Genomic DNA, 17270 nt, shown 5'->3' on the forward strand with positions numbered 1-17270 from the left:
GATTGAGTTCCCAATGTTGCCCATTGACTGCTGTGTGAACCTGGGCCTCAGTTTCCTCCTGTGTAAAACAAGGAGCAGGAATTCCATTATCTCTACCATCCTTTCCAGTCTGCCATTCTTGCATTGTTAGTTCCTCTCCACAAACAGAACTCAAAACTCTTCCAACCGGCTTCAGGACCTCCACCCGATGCCCTCAGGCTGCCCTCTCTGCCCCCTCACCCCACGAAATACTCTAGTCCCCTCGGCCTTTCCCTGAAACAGACCTGGAGGTGCTTCTGTGCCAGGGATGCCCCTCCCTCATCTCCAGCATCTGCCTTCCAAAGTCCTGAGTCCCATCCCAAAGTCTTCAATCCGCCACGCACCTGTCTGTTAAAACCACTCCCCGCCCACTGCCCCCAGGGCTCCACCCTAGCACCCGGGACAGCCTGCTGCCTGCGTGGTGGCAGGGGCGCTGAGTGTGCACGTGCCGGGCACCCACCTGGGGAAGGCTGACGGCAGAGTAGTCTCCAGACCTGCGGCCAGACAGCCTAGGTTTGGGTTGTGTAGATCAAGCATGTCAAACTCGTGGCCCACGGGGCCGCATGTGGCGCACAACGAATGTTTTTGTGGCCCAGCCAATATAACGGTATGCAAGAAATGTCTTAATAAAAATTTGTAACTTAATTTTTACAATATCCTGTTACACATCATTATTAATCATGAACTACACCGTTTGCTGATGACTGATTGCTGTCATCGTGTTGCATTCACCTCCCTTACGCGCTGGGCGCACCATTCCACCCCACTAATACCAGCAGCGAATATTCTAGAGCCGATGGCCACGCCATTAGTCTTGTTGTTCTGACTTGTTTGGTGTGCGCAACAGGAAATATTTCGCTTTCGGAGAACAAGAAAAATAGGTTTATTTGCGTTATGCTTATTAATTTTGTGCAGTTATTCAGTGTCTGGTAAGTTACTGTTCGAGAAAAAATATTGATTTTTATTAAAATGTTCTTATTTTATGTGAACGAGGACTCATTTATTCCAGCCCTTGGTATCCAGCATGTCCCTATCGAAATAAACCTACGTTCCTAGGAAAGCGGAAGCTCCTGTTTCCTGCGGCCCCACGAACTTACACCTTGTTTACGTGGCCCGCGTGAGCCTGAGGGTTTGACGCGCTTGGTAGACGGCGGTCCCCCCTGAACCTGCGGGGGGCGCAACCCTAGGCCCCGGCGGGAGCCCCAAACCAGGGGGTCCCAACCCCGGGTGTGCTGTTCTCCCTGCCTGTGATAAAGTTCACTTTCTAAATGAGGCACAGTGAGATAGTAACAACAACCAATGCTAAAACAGAACAATGATACCAACATCCTGTGCGTGAGCCCCCTCCCTCACCTCACCGCCCGGCACTCACCCTCCGTGGGAGGCTGTGACACACACAATGCCCGCGTGGTGAGGGAAGGGAGGTGAGTGGCGTAGGCGTGTGAGGTAGCATGAGGCTGCCATGAACCTTCCGACTCTAGGAACAAGCACCTTAAGGCTTCTCTCTGTGAACACGGGCGGGCGGTGCGGCGCCTGGCTGCCCGACAACCAAGATGGCGGCTGCCAAGGGACCGGTGGCGGGAGCGTGACTGCGCAGGACCCAGGAGGGTTCTCAGACCAGGCGGCGACGAGCGGACATCGCGAGATTTCCTCCCCGAGATTTCCGCCCACTACTCAAAACGGTGCCAATTTAAAACTTACAACTTGTTACCGGAGCAGCTGCCGCCGAGTCCGCATCCAACGGGGCGCCACCGACGCCCGCCCGGCCGCCATGCACTGCCAGTCCCTTGCGGTTCCAAGGCCCATATGGCAACCTCAAGGATCAGCTGATGGTGACTCTTCTTAAGGAAGAACAGAGCCCCCCAGAATACGATGAGAGTCGTTGGGGTGGGTGCTGTTGGCATGGCTTGTGCCGTCGGTATCTTAAAGAAGGACTTGGCAGATGAACTTGCTCTCTTGTTGGTGTCATAGAAGACAAAGTAAAGGGAGAGCTGATGGATGTCCAACACGGCAGCCTTTTCCTTAGAACACCAAAAATTGTCTCTGGCAAAGACTGGAGTGTGACTGCGAACGCCAAGCTGGTTGATACCCCAGCTGGGCACATCAACAGGAAGGAGAAAGCCGCCTTACTGTGGTCCAGGGTGAACGTCTTTAAATGCATCATTCCTAAAGTTGTGTAATACAGTCCCAACTGCAAATGGCTTGTTGTTTCCAATCCAGTGGCTATCTTGACCTACGTGGCTTAGAAGTTAAGCGGCTTTCCAAAATAACCATGTTATTGGAAGTGGTTGCCATCTGGATTCAGCGGGCTTCCCTTAGCTAATGGGGGAGAGGCTGGGAGTTCAACCATTGAGCTGTCATGGGTGGGTCCTTGGGAGCATGGAGACTCTAGTGTGCCTGTGTGGAGTGGAGTGAATGGTGCTGGTGTCTCCCCTAAAGAATCTGCACCCTGATTTAGGCACCGATGCAGATCAGGAACAGTGGAAACAAGGTCACAAACAGGTGGGTGACAGTGCTTATGAGGTGATCAAACTGGAAGGCTACGCATCCTGGGCCACTGGCCTATCTGTGGCAAATTTCGCAGAAAGTATGATGAAGAATCTTAGGCGGGTGCATCCAATTTCTACCATAATTAAGGGTCTTTATGGAATAAAAGATGTCTTCCTTAGTGTTCCTTGCATCTTGGGACAGAATGGAATCCCAGATGTTGTGAAGCACCTACTATGGACCAGACATTTATCTAGGCTCTGGAAGCATGTTAATGAGCAGATTTTTGCTCTCATGGATCTTACAATCTAGAAAGGAAGATAAACAAATGAATGTTTAATACAGCAGATGGTGATGAATTCTGTGAAGGGTGAAGCAGGATAAGTGGGCAGGAAGATGTGTTACTCTGTACCAGGTAAGGCCTCTCTCATATTTGACAGAGAAATGAAGAAAGTGTGCAGTGAAGATGAAAAACCCCCAGGCTTTATTTTAAATGAACTATTGGATGGAATATAACGACTTACTCATTTAAATATTTGAAATTTCTTTCAAATCATTGGGGTCTCAGCATAGTTTCTCAGCTAAATCACTTTCTGGAAAGTAGCTAATCATCTGAAAGCAACCAAGATGTCCTTCAGTAAGTGGATGGAAAAATAAACTGTGGTGCATCAAGATAATAGAACATTACTCAGGAATAAAATAAAATGAGTTATGAAGCCATGAAAGACATGGAAGGAACCTTAAGAGCATATTACTAAGTGAAAGAGCCAATCTAAAAAGGCCATATACCATATGACTAACTCTATGGCATTCTGGAAAAGGCAAAACTATGGAGACAGAAAAACCGTTAGTGGTTGCCAGAGGCTTTGGGGAGAGAACAATGAACAGGCAGAGCACAGAGGATTTTTAGGGCAGTGAAACCACGCTGGATGATACTTTAATGCTATACACATCATTATACATTCATAAAAGCTATAGAATGTACAACACCAAGAGCAAATCATAATGTAAACCATGAACTTGGGGTGATGATGTGTCAGTGTAGGTTCATCAATTGTAACAAATATGCCACTCTGGTGGGTGATTGAGGATGGGGAGGTTATGCATGAGTAGGGGTAGAAGGTCTATGGGAAATCTCTGTACTTTCTGCCCAATTTTGCCATGACCATAAAAGTATATTTTTAAAAAAAAAAAAAAAAGGGGGGGGGGAATCAGCAATATAATGCAAAAGGCTTTAGGCCAGAGTTATGAAGACAGAGATTCCAGGAAGCAGCAGGATGCACTAGGCACAGCTGCCTCAGATGACAGCATATTCATGCTGAGGCCAAAGGAAGAGGTGGGACTGTGGTTAAAGAAGCAGGTAAGTTAAGGCTCCAAAAAGGAGATGAAACAAAAGCAAACATAAAACCTAGAAGAAGCAGAGGCCAGTGTGGCAGCCAGACATGAAGTTGCAGAATTAGGAAGTTAGTGAATGACTCTGGGGACAGCACATGCAGCCACAGCTACCCTTGACATGCAGCCTGAGTTTTCCTCCTGGAAGGCTTACACTGGATACTAGCATAGCTAGTTGATGATACCCCATGAGGTTTATTTTTCATTGCTATGTGTGGTGATTGCCTTTCTAACATGGGCATGTGATTTGATCTTGCCAATACAATGTAAATGGAAGTAATGTAATGTGAACACTTCCATGGAAGTTTTAGAAGCTATTGTACACTTCACCATGGCTGAATAGCTGGCTCAAAATAAAATATTTTTGTGTTAAATTGAAGATTTGGAGGTTGTTTATTACAGCAGCATAACTAGTACCTATTGATTAATATGCTTAGCTTGAAATTTAAATGAAGCACTTCAAGTTCAGGGTTTCTCAACCTCAGTACAATTGACATTTGGGCTTGGATTACACTGTGTCGTGGGGTATTCTGTGTATTGCAGGATTTTGAGCAGCATCCCTGGCCTCTACCCACAGCACACCAGTAGCACCCTGTCCCCAGTTGTGACAATCAGAAATGCCTCCAGACACTATAATTCCATATATGTGAGGTGCCTAGAGTGATCAAATTCATAGATACAGAAAGTAGAATGGAGGTTGCTAGGGTCTGGGGGGGAGGAAGGAATGGAAGTTATTGTTTAATGGGCACAGTTTCTGTTTTACAAGATGGAAAGAGTTCTGTGAGTAGGTGATGGTGATGGGAGCACAACAGTGTGAATGCACTTAATGCCACTGAACTGTGCACTTAAAAATGGTCAAAATGATAAATTTCATGTTATGTGTATTTGCCACAATTTTTAAAAATAGAGGGGGAAAAAGTCTCCAGACATTTCCCAAATTTCCCCTGGGGCGGGGGGGGGGGGGGGAGGGGGGGTAGGGGAGCAAAATAGCCCCTAGTTGAGAATCATTGTTTAGGCTATAGCAGCAGCTCATTGAAATGTATATATAAAAATGCGGGGCAAGGGCTCGGCTCTGTTTTATACTACTAAGGGTTTAGAATTTCAACTCTTCTAAAATTGTTTTTATCTACTCTGATTTCAGGCCAGCATCTTCAAAACAATTAAACAATTTAATCCAGAAAAGATTCCTCACCATGGACCCAAAACTGATTTGATAGGAATAGGCCTGTGAAAATTCTTATCTACACTAATAAAAGAGAAAGATGCAAATTGACCATACCTTCCTGATGCCCATCAGCCAATCAGGAGTGAGTATGCAAAGTAACCCAACAAAGCTGGCAGATTAATTTGCATACGTAGGCACCGAGCGGCCAGGGCAGGGCAGGATGCTTGTGTCATTGCCATGGCAACGATGCAGGCTTTGCAAATTGCCCCAGTGCTCTGGGCCTCTGGGCAGCATGGGAAGGTGGAAAGGCAGCTACGGGTTGGAGCAAAGATGATGTCAGCAGCCAGGGGAAGGAAGGCCCATTCTTGCATGAATCTTTGTGCATCGAGCCTCTAGTACTATATAAAGCTTTCCCCATCATTTGATAAAGAGAGCACACTAGGAATTCCACTGGAAATAATTATTCCTAAAACCTGGTCCCTCACACAGATCCTAAGGTTAAGGGGTGAAGCCAAATGGAAGAAAAATAATGGAGTGGCTTGAGGGACTACATAGCAGGTTTGTGAGGCTGTCATTCGACAAGTGGTCATGGTTTTCCCTCTTGGGAAGTAAGGTGCAAAATCCCGAGGGCCTGGGGCACAGGTAGATGGATCAGTAGTGGGCTGAACTAGGAATAAATTTAGGAAGCCTGAGGAATAAATTTAGGCCAACACGGGGGTCCAAATAGCAATGGGCTCTGCTCTCCATAAACTGAATTCCACATTGACATTGAAGCAGGAAGGGGCTTCTTACATCTACCTCCACCATTACCCTGCATTAGTTATCTCAGAGAATCCTCTTCATATCTCTACATAGGGACTATATTCTTACTCCTCAGTCCCTTTCCATAATGACCCTTCCAGGTTGCCCCAGGTTAGGACCATTACATAGAGGGCAATGACAGTGTTGAGTGAAAACTTCATCTCCAAGTCAGGGGCTGGTGCCCTTGACCGCAGGGCCTCTCGCTCTGGCCCTCATGGACGTTCTCCAGATTGACACTGAAACTTCTCCCCCCAACCTCTGTAATAGGCATGAACAGATTACCCTCCCCTTCTTGGTTCCCAGGGCCAGGATCCTTAACTAATCCTCTACCCACAAAGAAGGGCTGATTTCACAAGCTGCTGTCTCAGCTGCTCACTCCAACATCTGCTCTGGATTTGCTTACTGAACACCTCCAACATGCACGGAGCATTGTCACGCTTCATCCCGCTCAGTGAGCTGCCCCCTCCACCCTCAAACACTTCTGCATCTGCACACATCTGTTCCCCCTCCCCTCCCTAGTTCAGCCCACTACTGATCCATCTACCTGTGCCTCAGGCCCTCGGGATTTTGCACCATCAATTATATGCTTTCAGTCCAGAATCTTTAACCTCTCCATCTCTGGGAGTCCTCCATTTATTCAACAGAGAAACTTATTTAAGCCTTTCCCATCTTGGGAAAAAAATATTCCTCCCTTTATCCCTGTCTGCAGCTTCTTAATTTTTTTAAAATATATTTTTATTGATTTCAGAAAAAGTAAGGGAGAAGGAGAGAGAGAGAAACATCAATGATGAGAGAGAATCATTGATCGGCTGCCTCCTGCACACCCCCTACTGGGGATCAAGCCCACAACCTTGCGCATGTGCCCTGACCAGTGACCTCCTGGTTCATAGGTTGATGCTCAACCACTGAGTCATGCTGGTGACTCAGTGGCTGTCTCCAGCTTCTTAAAGTAAATTCTACAATCTTCCTTGCTCCTTATTTACCTTTGTACTGGGTTGATCAGTGTCTCCCCAGAAAAATGCATGTCCTTCTGGGAACCTTAGTATGTGATCTTCTTTGGAAATACAGTGTAGACCAGTGATGGTGAACCTATGACACGCATGTCAGAGGTGACACGCAAACTTATTTTTTTGGTTGATTTTTCTTTGTTAAATGGCATTTAAATATATAAAATAAATATCAAAAATATAAATCTTTGTTTTACTATGGTTGCAAATATCAAAAAATTTCTATATGTGACACAGCACCAGAGTTAAGTTAGGGTTTTTCAAAATGCTGACACGCCGAGCTCAAAAGGTTCGCCATCACTGGTGTAGACTACGCAATTAGTCTGGTGTCTTGAGGGAAGAGAAGAAACACAGTTTGCAGGGGAAACTGGACATGACAATAGAGGCCCAGGTTGAGGTGATGTGTTTATAAGCCCAGGTATGCCAAAGATTGCCAGCAGCACCAGAAGCTAAGAGAAAGGCATGGAACGGATCCGTCCCCAGAGCCTTCAGAGAGAACATGGCCCTTCCAACACCTCAACGTCAGACATTTGGCCTCCAGAACAGGAAGAGAATAAATTTCTGTTGTTTTAAGCTGCCAAGTTGAGATAATTGGTTATGGCAGTCCCAGGAAACGAACACTCCTTAAGTCACCACAAATTTCCTTTTGGCTCCAAAATGTTTCCATATATGACCTACTAGAGTCAAATCCAGTCTTTGTTGTATTTGACCTTGGTACTCATTTATCCCTGTTGTTCCTCTTCTCCTTCTGCATCCAAAACATCACTGGCCCTTGGTTCTTCTCCCGCTCCCTTCTCAGCCCCTTCACTGCCTCCTACTCCTGCAGCCACCTGTTGAATAGCAGCATCCCTGGGATCTTCCCTACCTCTCTTCTCACTCTATTCATATCCTGCTGTGATCTCCTCCAAACACCAGCTCTCCTGCCACCTACATGATAATGACTCTCCCAGTCCCCCAGTCCAAACTTCTTTCCTGAGTTCTAGTTTTGAAGTTCCTACTGTCTCCTGGACATGTCCAGCTGGTGCTGGTGCTGGTGCTACATGGCTAAGATAGAAGTCATGGTCTAGAACCCCTGTCTCAAACATACATGCTTCTCCTTCTATAGCCCACATGTCCACGCAAGGGAACAAGTCGGCCACTTGGCACCTTCCTGGACTCCTCCTGCTCCCTTCACTGTGGTTAACAAGGTCAAAGGACTCTATCAATGAGGGTTTGGGGAATATACCCACTCCTTTCCATTTCTGCTGCTGCTGCATTAGCTCAGATTCTCACCACCTCTTTTTATTTAAATATATTTTTATTGATTTCAGAGAGGAAAGGAGAGGGAGAGAGATAGAATTATCAACGAGAGAGAATCATTGATCTGCTGTCTCCTGCACGCCCTCTACTGGAGATTGAGCCCACAACCCAGGTATGTGCCCTTTACCAGAATCAACCCGGGACCCTCCAGTCCGCAGGCCTACACTCTACCCACTAAACCAAACCAGCTAGGGCTCTGTCCAGTTTAAATTCTTTCATATCCTGAGTCCCTTTAATTTGGGATTATCCTAAAATGATTTTTCTTCTCATGAGCGCAGAATTTGTAATTACCCTACCTCTGACCCTAACTGAATGTTTTTACATTTTACTTTTTCATTTAAAATTAAATATAATATATAAACAATATTATATTGTTTCATTAAAAACAATGTAAACCTAAAATTCTGAAACACTAAATGTCTTTGGAATTTCAACTAAAAATGTTAAGGTATAAAGAGCTTCATTTCTGCCAAAATAAGACTAGATTTAAATCTTTAGATGAAATATTTGATTGGTAATTCTATATTTCTATAACTACATGGAAATAGCAACCTAGTCTTAAAAGTTGTAAGAAAATATTATATTTACATTTAGGAAAATTTTACATAAGCTTTCCCAGAACCATGCTTGCCTTAATAAAAATTTATGTTCTCAACAGCTGACTCTTTGAACAGGGACATTTGCTAATATTCAAAAGTCTAAAATAACCTTATCCCTGGAAATATCTTACCATAAAAATAATGCCTGTAACCACAAAATCCAAAACGCCAAATTCTTCCAGTTTTTTCAACAACAAAAATGTTTGTTTGTTTGTTTTTCTTTAAAAAGAGAGAGAGAGTGTATTGGAGAGAAACCTAAGCTAGACATAAGAGAACATATCGACCAAATGTAATGTGTGGACCTTATTTGGATTCTAATTCAAACCAATCAACTAAACAAAAAAAAGTTTTGAGGGGACTCTTTCCCCCTCCCCACGTGGGAGTCTGTACTTGTTCTTCAGTAAATTTCCACCTGTACTATTAAAAAAAAAGAAAAGAAAAAGAAAACAAAGTTTTGAGACAATTGAGGATATTTAAACATTGCATGGATAAATCGATGCTGTTAATGAATTATGTAGGTGTGATGATAATGTTGTGGTTACATTGATGGAATTCTTGTCTTTTGGAGAAATGTTCAAAAATATCTGTGCATAAAATGATAGTCTACCTGGGATTTGATTCAAAATAATCCAGTGGGGAGAGGACTGTCAGAGTAAAGGTGAAACCAGGTTGGCCTAGCTGACAGGTACATAGAGGTTAATTATACTAATCTCTCTAGCTTTGTATGTTTGGAAGTTTCCATTATTTATTTATTTATTTTTTTTTAAAAAAGGCTTAAAATTCAGGGAAAAAATAAATACTGCTTGAAATGTAGCACAATATCTTTCATACAAGAGTTACCTTAGATAACACAATAGTAGTCACCTTAATCTGAAGAACTATTGTTCATAAATTTAACTTTAAATATAGACATAGCCATACGTAGCAAAATTACAGTATGTGAAGAAAATAAAATCTCTTGTGCTTAATTTAATCTCATTTTTCTCTGCTTGAACTTGGGAACAGAAACTGCTTCACTAGCTAAATAAATCATAACTATCCCCCAATATTTTTAATGACTGACTGCAATAAACATTCCTGCATTCTAAGAACAAATAAGAAGATAAAGTTTATATTCATATTTATTTTGTATGCATTCATTTTAACATATCTACCTTGATTATATTAAGGTAGTTAAGCAACAGGGAACTGGTGTTGGACTGGATTCTCAAATCCTTTTTTTTTTTTCTCCATCTAATTTTCTGGGTGTTTTTTTGGGGGGGAAAGAGGGGCAAATTTTGGTAGTATTATCTATCATCTATTTAAGTTGTTTAACCTAGTGATGTATGTGGAATCAATAAACACTTAAAATCCATTTAAATAATTTTAGTGCTGATATGAAAAAGCAGCCATTAAGACTAAACTATTTTTGTAGAGATTACAAGAAGGTGACATTCGCAATTATTTTTCCTAAATACTGGGGGCAATGAGAGCTATGAGTTCCTCACACTTCCAATAAAATGTGAAATTCTGGTGCAAAATCTTAGAAGATGGGATTTGCTTTATCTCACTCCCAGCCTGGTTAGTTTTTATGGCAGTTTTGATTCTAGTCTTTTCCTCATAGTTCTGCTGCTTCTCTGGATTTTCTACCGTCTGTTACTGCATTCCAGCCAAAGGAAGGAGCGTCTGGGTTAGGCCGATGGGAGAGGAGAATGGCTCCTGAATCCCTAGCTACACTCCCACGGATAAGCAAGTACTAAGGGTTTTGCATACAGGATCTGGGGGCTTAGAATGTCACCGCCCTGCCAGACTGCGCCTGCACGGGGCACACTGGCACCTACAGCCACCTAGGCTCTAGGCCGTCCGACCCCCAGATGCCCTCTCTCCTTCTCAATGGGGGCCGCCACCTTGCCTCCCATTCCCCTGGGCCCCTCCCCTCCCACCGCACCTTCTGACCCGAGGGTGACCTGCAGGCTGCCGCTCCAGAGGCTCGGCGCCTCACCCCTCCCTCCCTCCCTCTCCCAGGCCACCACCGCCCGTAACTAGGGCGCATCACAACCCTTCACGTCGTCCGGGATCCAGTGCCCCGCGCGGGGAAAGAGAACGACAGTCCTGCCGGGGAGGAAGAACACTCTCGGGACTGTCTCACTCCTCCCTGGCGACGTTGCCTTAGGTGGAGTCCTCGAGTGCCACCTGGGCCGGGTGGTGGCCCGGTCCTGCCCTCCCAGTGACCTTCCCTGGGAAGCGCGCAGCAGAGCCCCGCGCGAAAGACGGAACTGGCGGCGCGCCTCCCCGCGCCTCTGGCTTGCGGCCCCTGCAACCAAGGAAGGCCCGGGTCGGAGCAAGTCGCGAGCACCCGTGGGGTTGTGGTTAAAACACCAGACAGGGCCGGGCACCGCTGCCTAAGAAGGGACCTCGGGAGAGTCGTTTAATTTCTCCAAGTTACATATGTCTTAGCTGTATAATGGGGATTCCATAGAGTCATTTGGGTGCTGGGAGGGTGGAATCCAGCGTCTGGCAGAGAGAGGAGGAGATGAAGGTTGCCTGCTGAGGTTACTCTTAATCCGGGGCAGGACCAGAGAGATAGTCTCTCCTTCAGGTTTCCCTCTGGCTCTCGCCCCAACCCTTCTGCGCCCCGCCCTTGGGCAGTTCTGGACACATCCAGCTTTCTGGCCTCAAGAAGATGAGTCCAAGGGTCAAGAACGACCCCTGATCATGGATCCCATTGCGCAATTCGGAAGCGGCGCAGCCTGCTCGCCAGCATTTTAAACGTACCGGCGCTCTTGCCCAAGATCGCGGCCAGAGGCCAGCACGGGGTGGACAGAGACCCAGGACTCAGAAGGTGCCGGACGCCCCTGCGCAGAACCACCGGGATCCAGAGCATCTGCCTCTTGTTCTGCCTGGCCCCGGACGCGGCCGGGCCGGATCCCCGCGCCGAGCACCGGGCGCCCCGTCCCCATTCCGCCCCCGACTCTCCCTGCCTTGGGGGCTGTGGCGCCACCTCCACTCCCCGGACGCGCCAGCCCTGCGAGCAGCGGGGGGCTTGCAAGTTCTGCGCGTTTGCGGGGTTTCGCGCGGGCCCCCTTTCACGCTGACCTCTCCACGCGGTCGCCGCGCTCCCGGCAGGTGGGTCCGAAGCGCCACGTTCGGGTGGAGAACTATGTTTAACTACTCTTCCACTAAGTCGACGCTTTTCCTGAAAATTCATCGTTCGATATAGTTTCATTAGGTAACAATTAGGAGCTTGGGGGCCGGCTTGGGCCCAATTCTTATCCGCAGTCACCCGTGTTGGTGGCTGGCTTGGTGCAAAGGCGGGGAAGAGAACTTCTCGGCGTCTCCTGCGAGGAGTGGGTAGCGCTGGGAGAGGCTCTGCCTGGCGCTCCGAGGACATTTGGTGACCTATTCGAATGAATGAATGGGTGCAGACCTGGAGATGTTTCCGCCAAAGGCCAGGAAGAGTTGGAATGTGAACCACCAGAGAGCTGACAGGATAATGGGTTCCCTTTACTCTTTGCTTGTTTCCAAACTCTTCGGTTGGCCCAGTCTGCAGAATTTGCTAAAACGATCTTAAAGCTGAAGTGCTGATAGTCAGACAGACTGAGTTCAAAGCCTCCATGGATGCGGGCAATAGAGTAGTGAAGACGTGTGTGTGTGGGGGGGGGGGGGGGGGGGGATAGAAGCGGGAAGGAGGGGGGTGAGGGGGGAGGGGAGTGGCAGATACCTGTAATGCTATCAACAATAAAAAGTATAAAAAACAATTATACTATCTAACTAATACATAAATTTGAAATGATATTATTTCCAAAAGTCTTTATATTATGATTTGTTTTATGTAAAGGACTATTTTCATTCTTTGAATTATGTTGGATGTAATTAGCTATCTATATCCCACAGGATATGGTGGGGTTCATAGATATGATATAAAGTCTCTACATTTTCATTTAAAAAAACCCAAGGAGGGAGAAGTGGATGAAAGAGGAGGAGGTTTAGGGGAGGGACTGCCTGCAGCCGCAGGATAGGGGCCTATGTAGGGCAGGGGTGGTGCTTGCCATACAAGCAAAGGTTGCAGGTGCAGAGCCGGAGAGTACAATCTGAAGTTCTGTGTCCCAGTGGCTACCAAGGGTTTGGCTTGGGAACTTTCCAGAATGTCCCTGAAACTGATCTACCAAGCCCAGAGAAGGTAGGGATTGCTGGCAGAACATGCCAAAGAAGTTCTGAGGGATGGGGTGGAAATGAGGAGCTGGAGTAAAAATCACCAATTAAAAACATGTCTCATTGGAGCCCCTCCCTCCTGTAATGAGAAATTCATAGCTGGGCCTGGGGAGTAACTGAGGGCCAATGACCTTTTTCACACTCATAGAGTGACTTTTTCCTAAGCCACCTGGAAAGCAATTGTTGTGAGGGGAAGAAGAGAGAGTCTGCTTAGCGACTGGAGAGCTGCAGGAGAAATTTGGTCTCTCTGGCAGGAGTATTTCATGATGGACATCTGGGTCTTCTTTCCCTCCCACCCAGTCACCTGAAGCCCAGTACAGTGAAATCTTTCTGGTTGCAAAGTCCTTTAAGAAATTAACTCTTTTTGAAACAAAAAGAAGTTACTTTCTGTCATAAAGAAAGAAAATAGGAGCCCTTAGAAGGCACTTGCCTAGGGAGAGAATTTTTTTTTTTAATTGTAAATGTCCAGGACATGAATGCTTCTTTGATACATTATATACTTTTTCTTTGGGCCCTTGTTTTGAAAGTTCTAATGCTTTTTTAAAAAAATGCCTTCACTCCCCAAACTTCCCCCCCACCCCCCAAATAAATGTTAGCCACTACTTTCCACATTGATTTCAAATAGTCCTCCAACTTATTCTGGAGAAAAATCAACATCTTTAGGAAGATAAAAAATATATAGACTCTATTTAGATTTCCTCCAATTCTTTTATTCTATAGGTTTTATACATATTAAATCCCATAGTTCAAAAGACAGGACTTTTTCAACTTCAAATATTCTTAAGTTTTAAAAGCCATTTTTAAAATGGGTTGTTTCTGATGTCTATAATGAATAAGAATTGTAAAACTAAATTGTTTGTTGGGAGGAAAGAACTAGTTTTTTAAAAGAAGTTCCATAAAATAGACGATGTTGTGTAATGATTTAGCACTTTATTTAGTCTACACAGCTAGGTTTACTTTTAACGCCTCTCCATGAAAGTTGGCACATCTGACACACAGATCAGATATAAATGCTCTGAAATTAAAATTCTACTTATATTACACATGGGTTTCAGAAAGACATAAAGGACATGAGCACATTGTACTGGACTTGGGAATAATAGTTGCAGTTCCTAGGGGGTGAAGAAGGGGAAAACATGGTGTGCATTGGACATTGTATCTTTGTTTTTCTTTTCATATCAGAACAAAATACCCCACTCACATTCATAGTTCCTCTGGAAATGTGCAAACCAGAAAAGTCCTGGAAGCCACCAGGGGAAGCTGGGAAAGAAAAGGCGAAAATCGATGCCATAGGAAGTTTGCGTTCAGGTTGTCGGGGACAGTAGCCAACCTTTCCTCTGTAAATATTTCGCAGCGAACGGAAACTGTTGGGAACGGAAATTGGCCGTTGCTTTGCTGCGGGATGCTAATGCATACACCTAGCCCTGGCTGTGCAAGGTGGAGTGCGAGAGGACAGGCAGCGGGGAGAGCGAGACCTGGGTCTCTCTGCCCTCTAGTTTGGCTCCAGGTTCGCCCCTCGGAGTTGGCGCCAGGGTAGGGGGCGAGTGCTACTCAAAATGCGGGCGAGGTTCCCTCTCCGCAGGACATCTGCCTGGAGCCCTCTGCTCCCGGCGGACGCCCCAGCAGCGTCACGGCGGCAGACAGGTGCCGGCCCATCAGCGCGCCTTTGCTGGCACAGTCCTGGTGCTGCTGGTGCTGCAGCTGCGGCTGCAACATCCTCCGGGCAGTGGATGCGGCGGTGGCGGACACGGGGAGCCAGGGGGCGGCAGCCTGGGTGTGCAACAGGCAGGGCGGGCGCTGCAGCAGGTGACAGTAGCCCCACGGGGTCCGGGACAGATTCTGCGCGGTCGCTGTACCCCCTCCTCGGCCCCCTTGCATGATACTTTCGATGCTGAAGGAGGGGCATCCGCCTACCTGTCTCGATGCCAGCCCCTTGCCTCCCTCCCAAGGCTGGAAGCCCAGTGGGGGCTGCAGTGCTGCAAGGGCGGCGCCGGGGGTCACCAGGTCCCCGCCTTGCACTTTCCTTGGCGCCTCAGAGTAGACAGGGGCGGACAGCAGCAGGTAGCGAAGGGGATGAGGGTGCAGCAGAGCGCACGGGCGGCTCCGGGGCGCGGCGGCAGGGCAGGCCCCGGGGACGGGCTGCGGCGGGGCCGGGGACCCAGGCAGCAGGCCCGGGTAGGGACCGTGCAGGGTGGCGGGCACTACGGGGAGAGGGAAGGGGTGGTGCAGGTGGGCTCCCGGGGGCTGGTGGTGGCGCTTGAAGCGCTTCCTGCGCCGAAGGAAGCTGCCGTTGTCGAACATGTCCTGGGAGGCGGGGTCCAGGCTCCAGTAGTTGCCCTTGCCCGGGTGGCCGGGCTCCCGGGGGATCTTGACGAAGCAGTCGTTGAGCGAGAGGTTGTGGCGGATGCTGTTCTGCCAGGCGGGGAACTTGCGGCGGTAGTAGGGGAAGCGGCCGCTGATGAAGGCGCAGATGCCGCTCAGCGTGAGGCGCTTGTGTGGGCTCTGCAGGATGGCCATGGTGATGAGCGCGATGTAGGAGTAGGGGGGCTTCGCGGGCTGAGGGGCGTCTCCAGAGGCCGTTGCAGACCCGGTCGAGGCCCTGAACTTGGTGCCAAACTCCGGGGAGTCGCTTGGGCTGCTCTCGGTGCGCTCTCCCGGCTTCGGGCCCTGCCGCGCCCCCGGCGGCTCCGGCTGGTGCAGCCGCTCTAGGAACTGTGGGCTCACTTTGATCTCCACGTGGTCCTCTTCCTCCTCGTCGTCGTCGTCTTCATCTTCTTCCTCTCCCAGAATATCGATTTCGCCATCTTCCCCTTCGGAGCCCCGGAGGCTGCGTGGCGGCGTGGGGCGAAGGCGCTCAGCTCCCGGCAGGTTCATGGAGGAGCAGGTCCCGCAGCCTCCGGGACGGCGGCCGCTCACCTGTCTGCAGTGGGCTGGGCCGGGTGCCAGGGTTAAGGGTGTTCTAAAAAGTAGGGACGCTTTACTTGACTTCTGGTTTCTCCTCCTATACAATACGCGAGTCCAGCAAAGGTGCGCTTTGCCTTTTATTAAAGCTTCTTCGAGTCCCTATGTTGTGAAGTCTCCTGCCCTTTCTACCATTTCTTGTCCTACCTCAGCGTTCCCACTTCCTCGCGCCGCACAGTCCAATGAGGAGGGTCCTCTGCGCATTAGCCGACCGGGAAGAGCCTCCGGCCTCCTCCGGCCTCCTCCTCCCTCCCTCCACCCACCCACCACCGAGGAGGATGCTGCGCTCCGCGGGTTAGCCAGCCAGTCGTACTGGGAGTTGCCTAGGCTGTTAATGCGCGTTTTTTCTCCACCTCCACACCCCCCCCCCACCTTCCCCCTAAATGCACTTTTAAAACTGCGCAAAAAGCCCTTGCCGGGTGGCTCAGTTAGTTGGAGTAGTCCCGCCTGTACACCAAAAGGTTGCGGGTTCCATTCTGGGTCAGGGCACAGACCTAGGTTGTTCAGGGCTCGTGAGGGAGATAACGGATCAATGTTTCTCTCTCATCAAAGTTTCTCACATCAATGTTTCTCTTTCTCCCTTCCTCTCTTTATCTCTCAAAAAATAAATAAAAACATATCCTCAGATGAGGATTGTATATGAATATAAAATAAAACTGTGCAAATAAAAAGGGGTCAGGAAAATATGACACCCAACAATCTACCAAGAATATCCAGGCCTCTCTCTCTCCTGGAGGAAAGGAGAAGGGGCATTGAAATGTGTAATTAAAATTGTTTTCACGCTGCATAGCATATTCATCACCCATTTCCATTGGTGGATTCTGTCCTTATTCAGAATGATGAGCTGAAATATTTGATATTCTAACTGTATCCCTGAGCTCAGTGGGTTGTGAAGAGCTGTTGTGTTTTCCTACTCTCCCCACCTCCAGTTTTCCAAAATGTTCTTCCAGAGTCAAATTTTCAGAAAAGGCAGAAATATCCTGGCATTAAATTGTGGAAGTTCAGGGTGGAGAGAAAGCAGGAAGGCTAGAGAGAAGTCCCCTTCAGCAGCGATTTGCTGACTTCCTTGAACATTTAACCACAGTGGGAAATGCATTTCACCACACAATCATGCATATACAGACTTGCATAACTAGAATGGGTTTCAAAGAGCAATACGCTCAGACTAGAGTGATCGGTGATACTTTTCTTTTTTAATGGCCACAACCAATTCAATTGATTTTGCCACATACTAACCAGTACAGACCTATTTTGAAATACCCTGTTTTCACAACCTGGCCCCACAACGCCAAGGGATGCACCCAGGATATGAGGGGCTCCTCTCTCCCTCTCCCTCTCCCTCTTCCTTTC

The 17270-nt window shown here is 47.7% G+C and overlaps 1 protein-coding gene and 1 pseudogene across 1 annotated transcript; one reads left to right on the plus strand and one right to left on the minus strand.

Moving 5' to 3' along the window:
* The first annotated feature begins 912 nt into the window (after positions 1-912).
* LOC139020315 (L-lactate dehydrogenase A chain pseudogene) lies at positions 913-2817 on the plus strand (annotated as a pseudogene).
* Positions 2818-14435: 11618 nt separating this feature from the next.
* On the minus strand, positions 14436-16027 carry LOC139020525 (forkhead box protein D4-like 1). The gene has a single exon (XM_070430155.1). It carries the CDS (start codon positions 15831-15833, stop codon positions 14511-14513), a length of 1323 nt encoding a protein of 440 aa, XP_070286256.1. The 5' UTR covers positions 15834-16027; the 3' UTR covers positions 14436-14510.
* Between the last annotated feature and the right edge of the window lie 1243 nt (positions 16028-17270).

This window comes from Myotis yumanensis, unplaced genomic scaffold, assembly GCF_028538775.1.
Source record: "Myotis yumanensis isolate MYYU_CA2020_CCGP unplaced genomic scaffold, mMyoYum1.0.hap1 SCAF_12, whole genome shotgun sequence".
In the NCBI taxonomy this organism is placed as follows: domain Eukaryota; kingdom Metazoa; phylum Chordata; class Mammalia; order Chiroptera; family Vespertilionidae; genus Myotis; species Myotis yumanensis.

What these genes read in the sequence shown, in the direction of transcription:
- LOC139020525 (XM_070430155.1), bottom strand. Translation starts at nt 15,833, where the DNA reads ATGAACCTGCCGGGAGCTGAGCGCCTTCGCCCCACGCCGCCACGCAGC.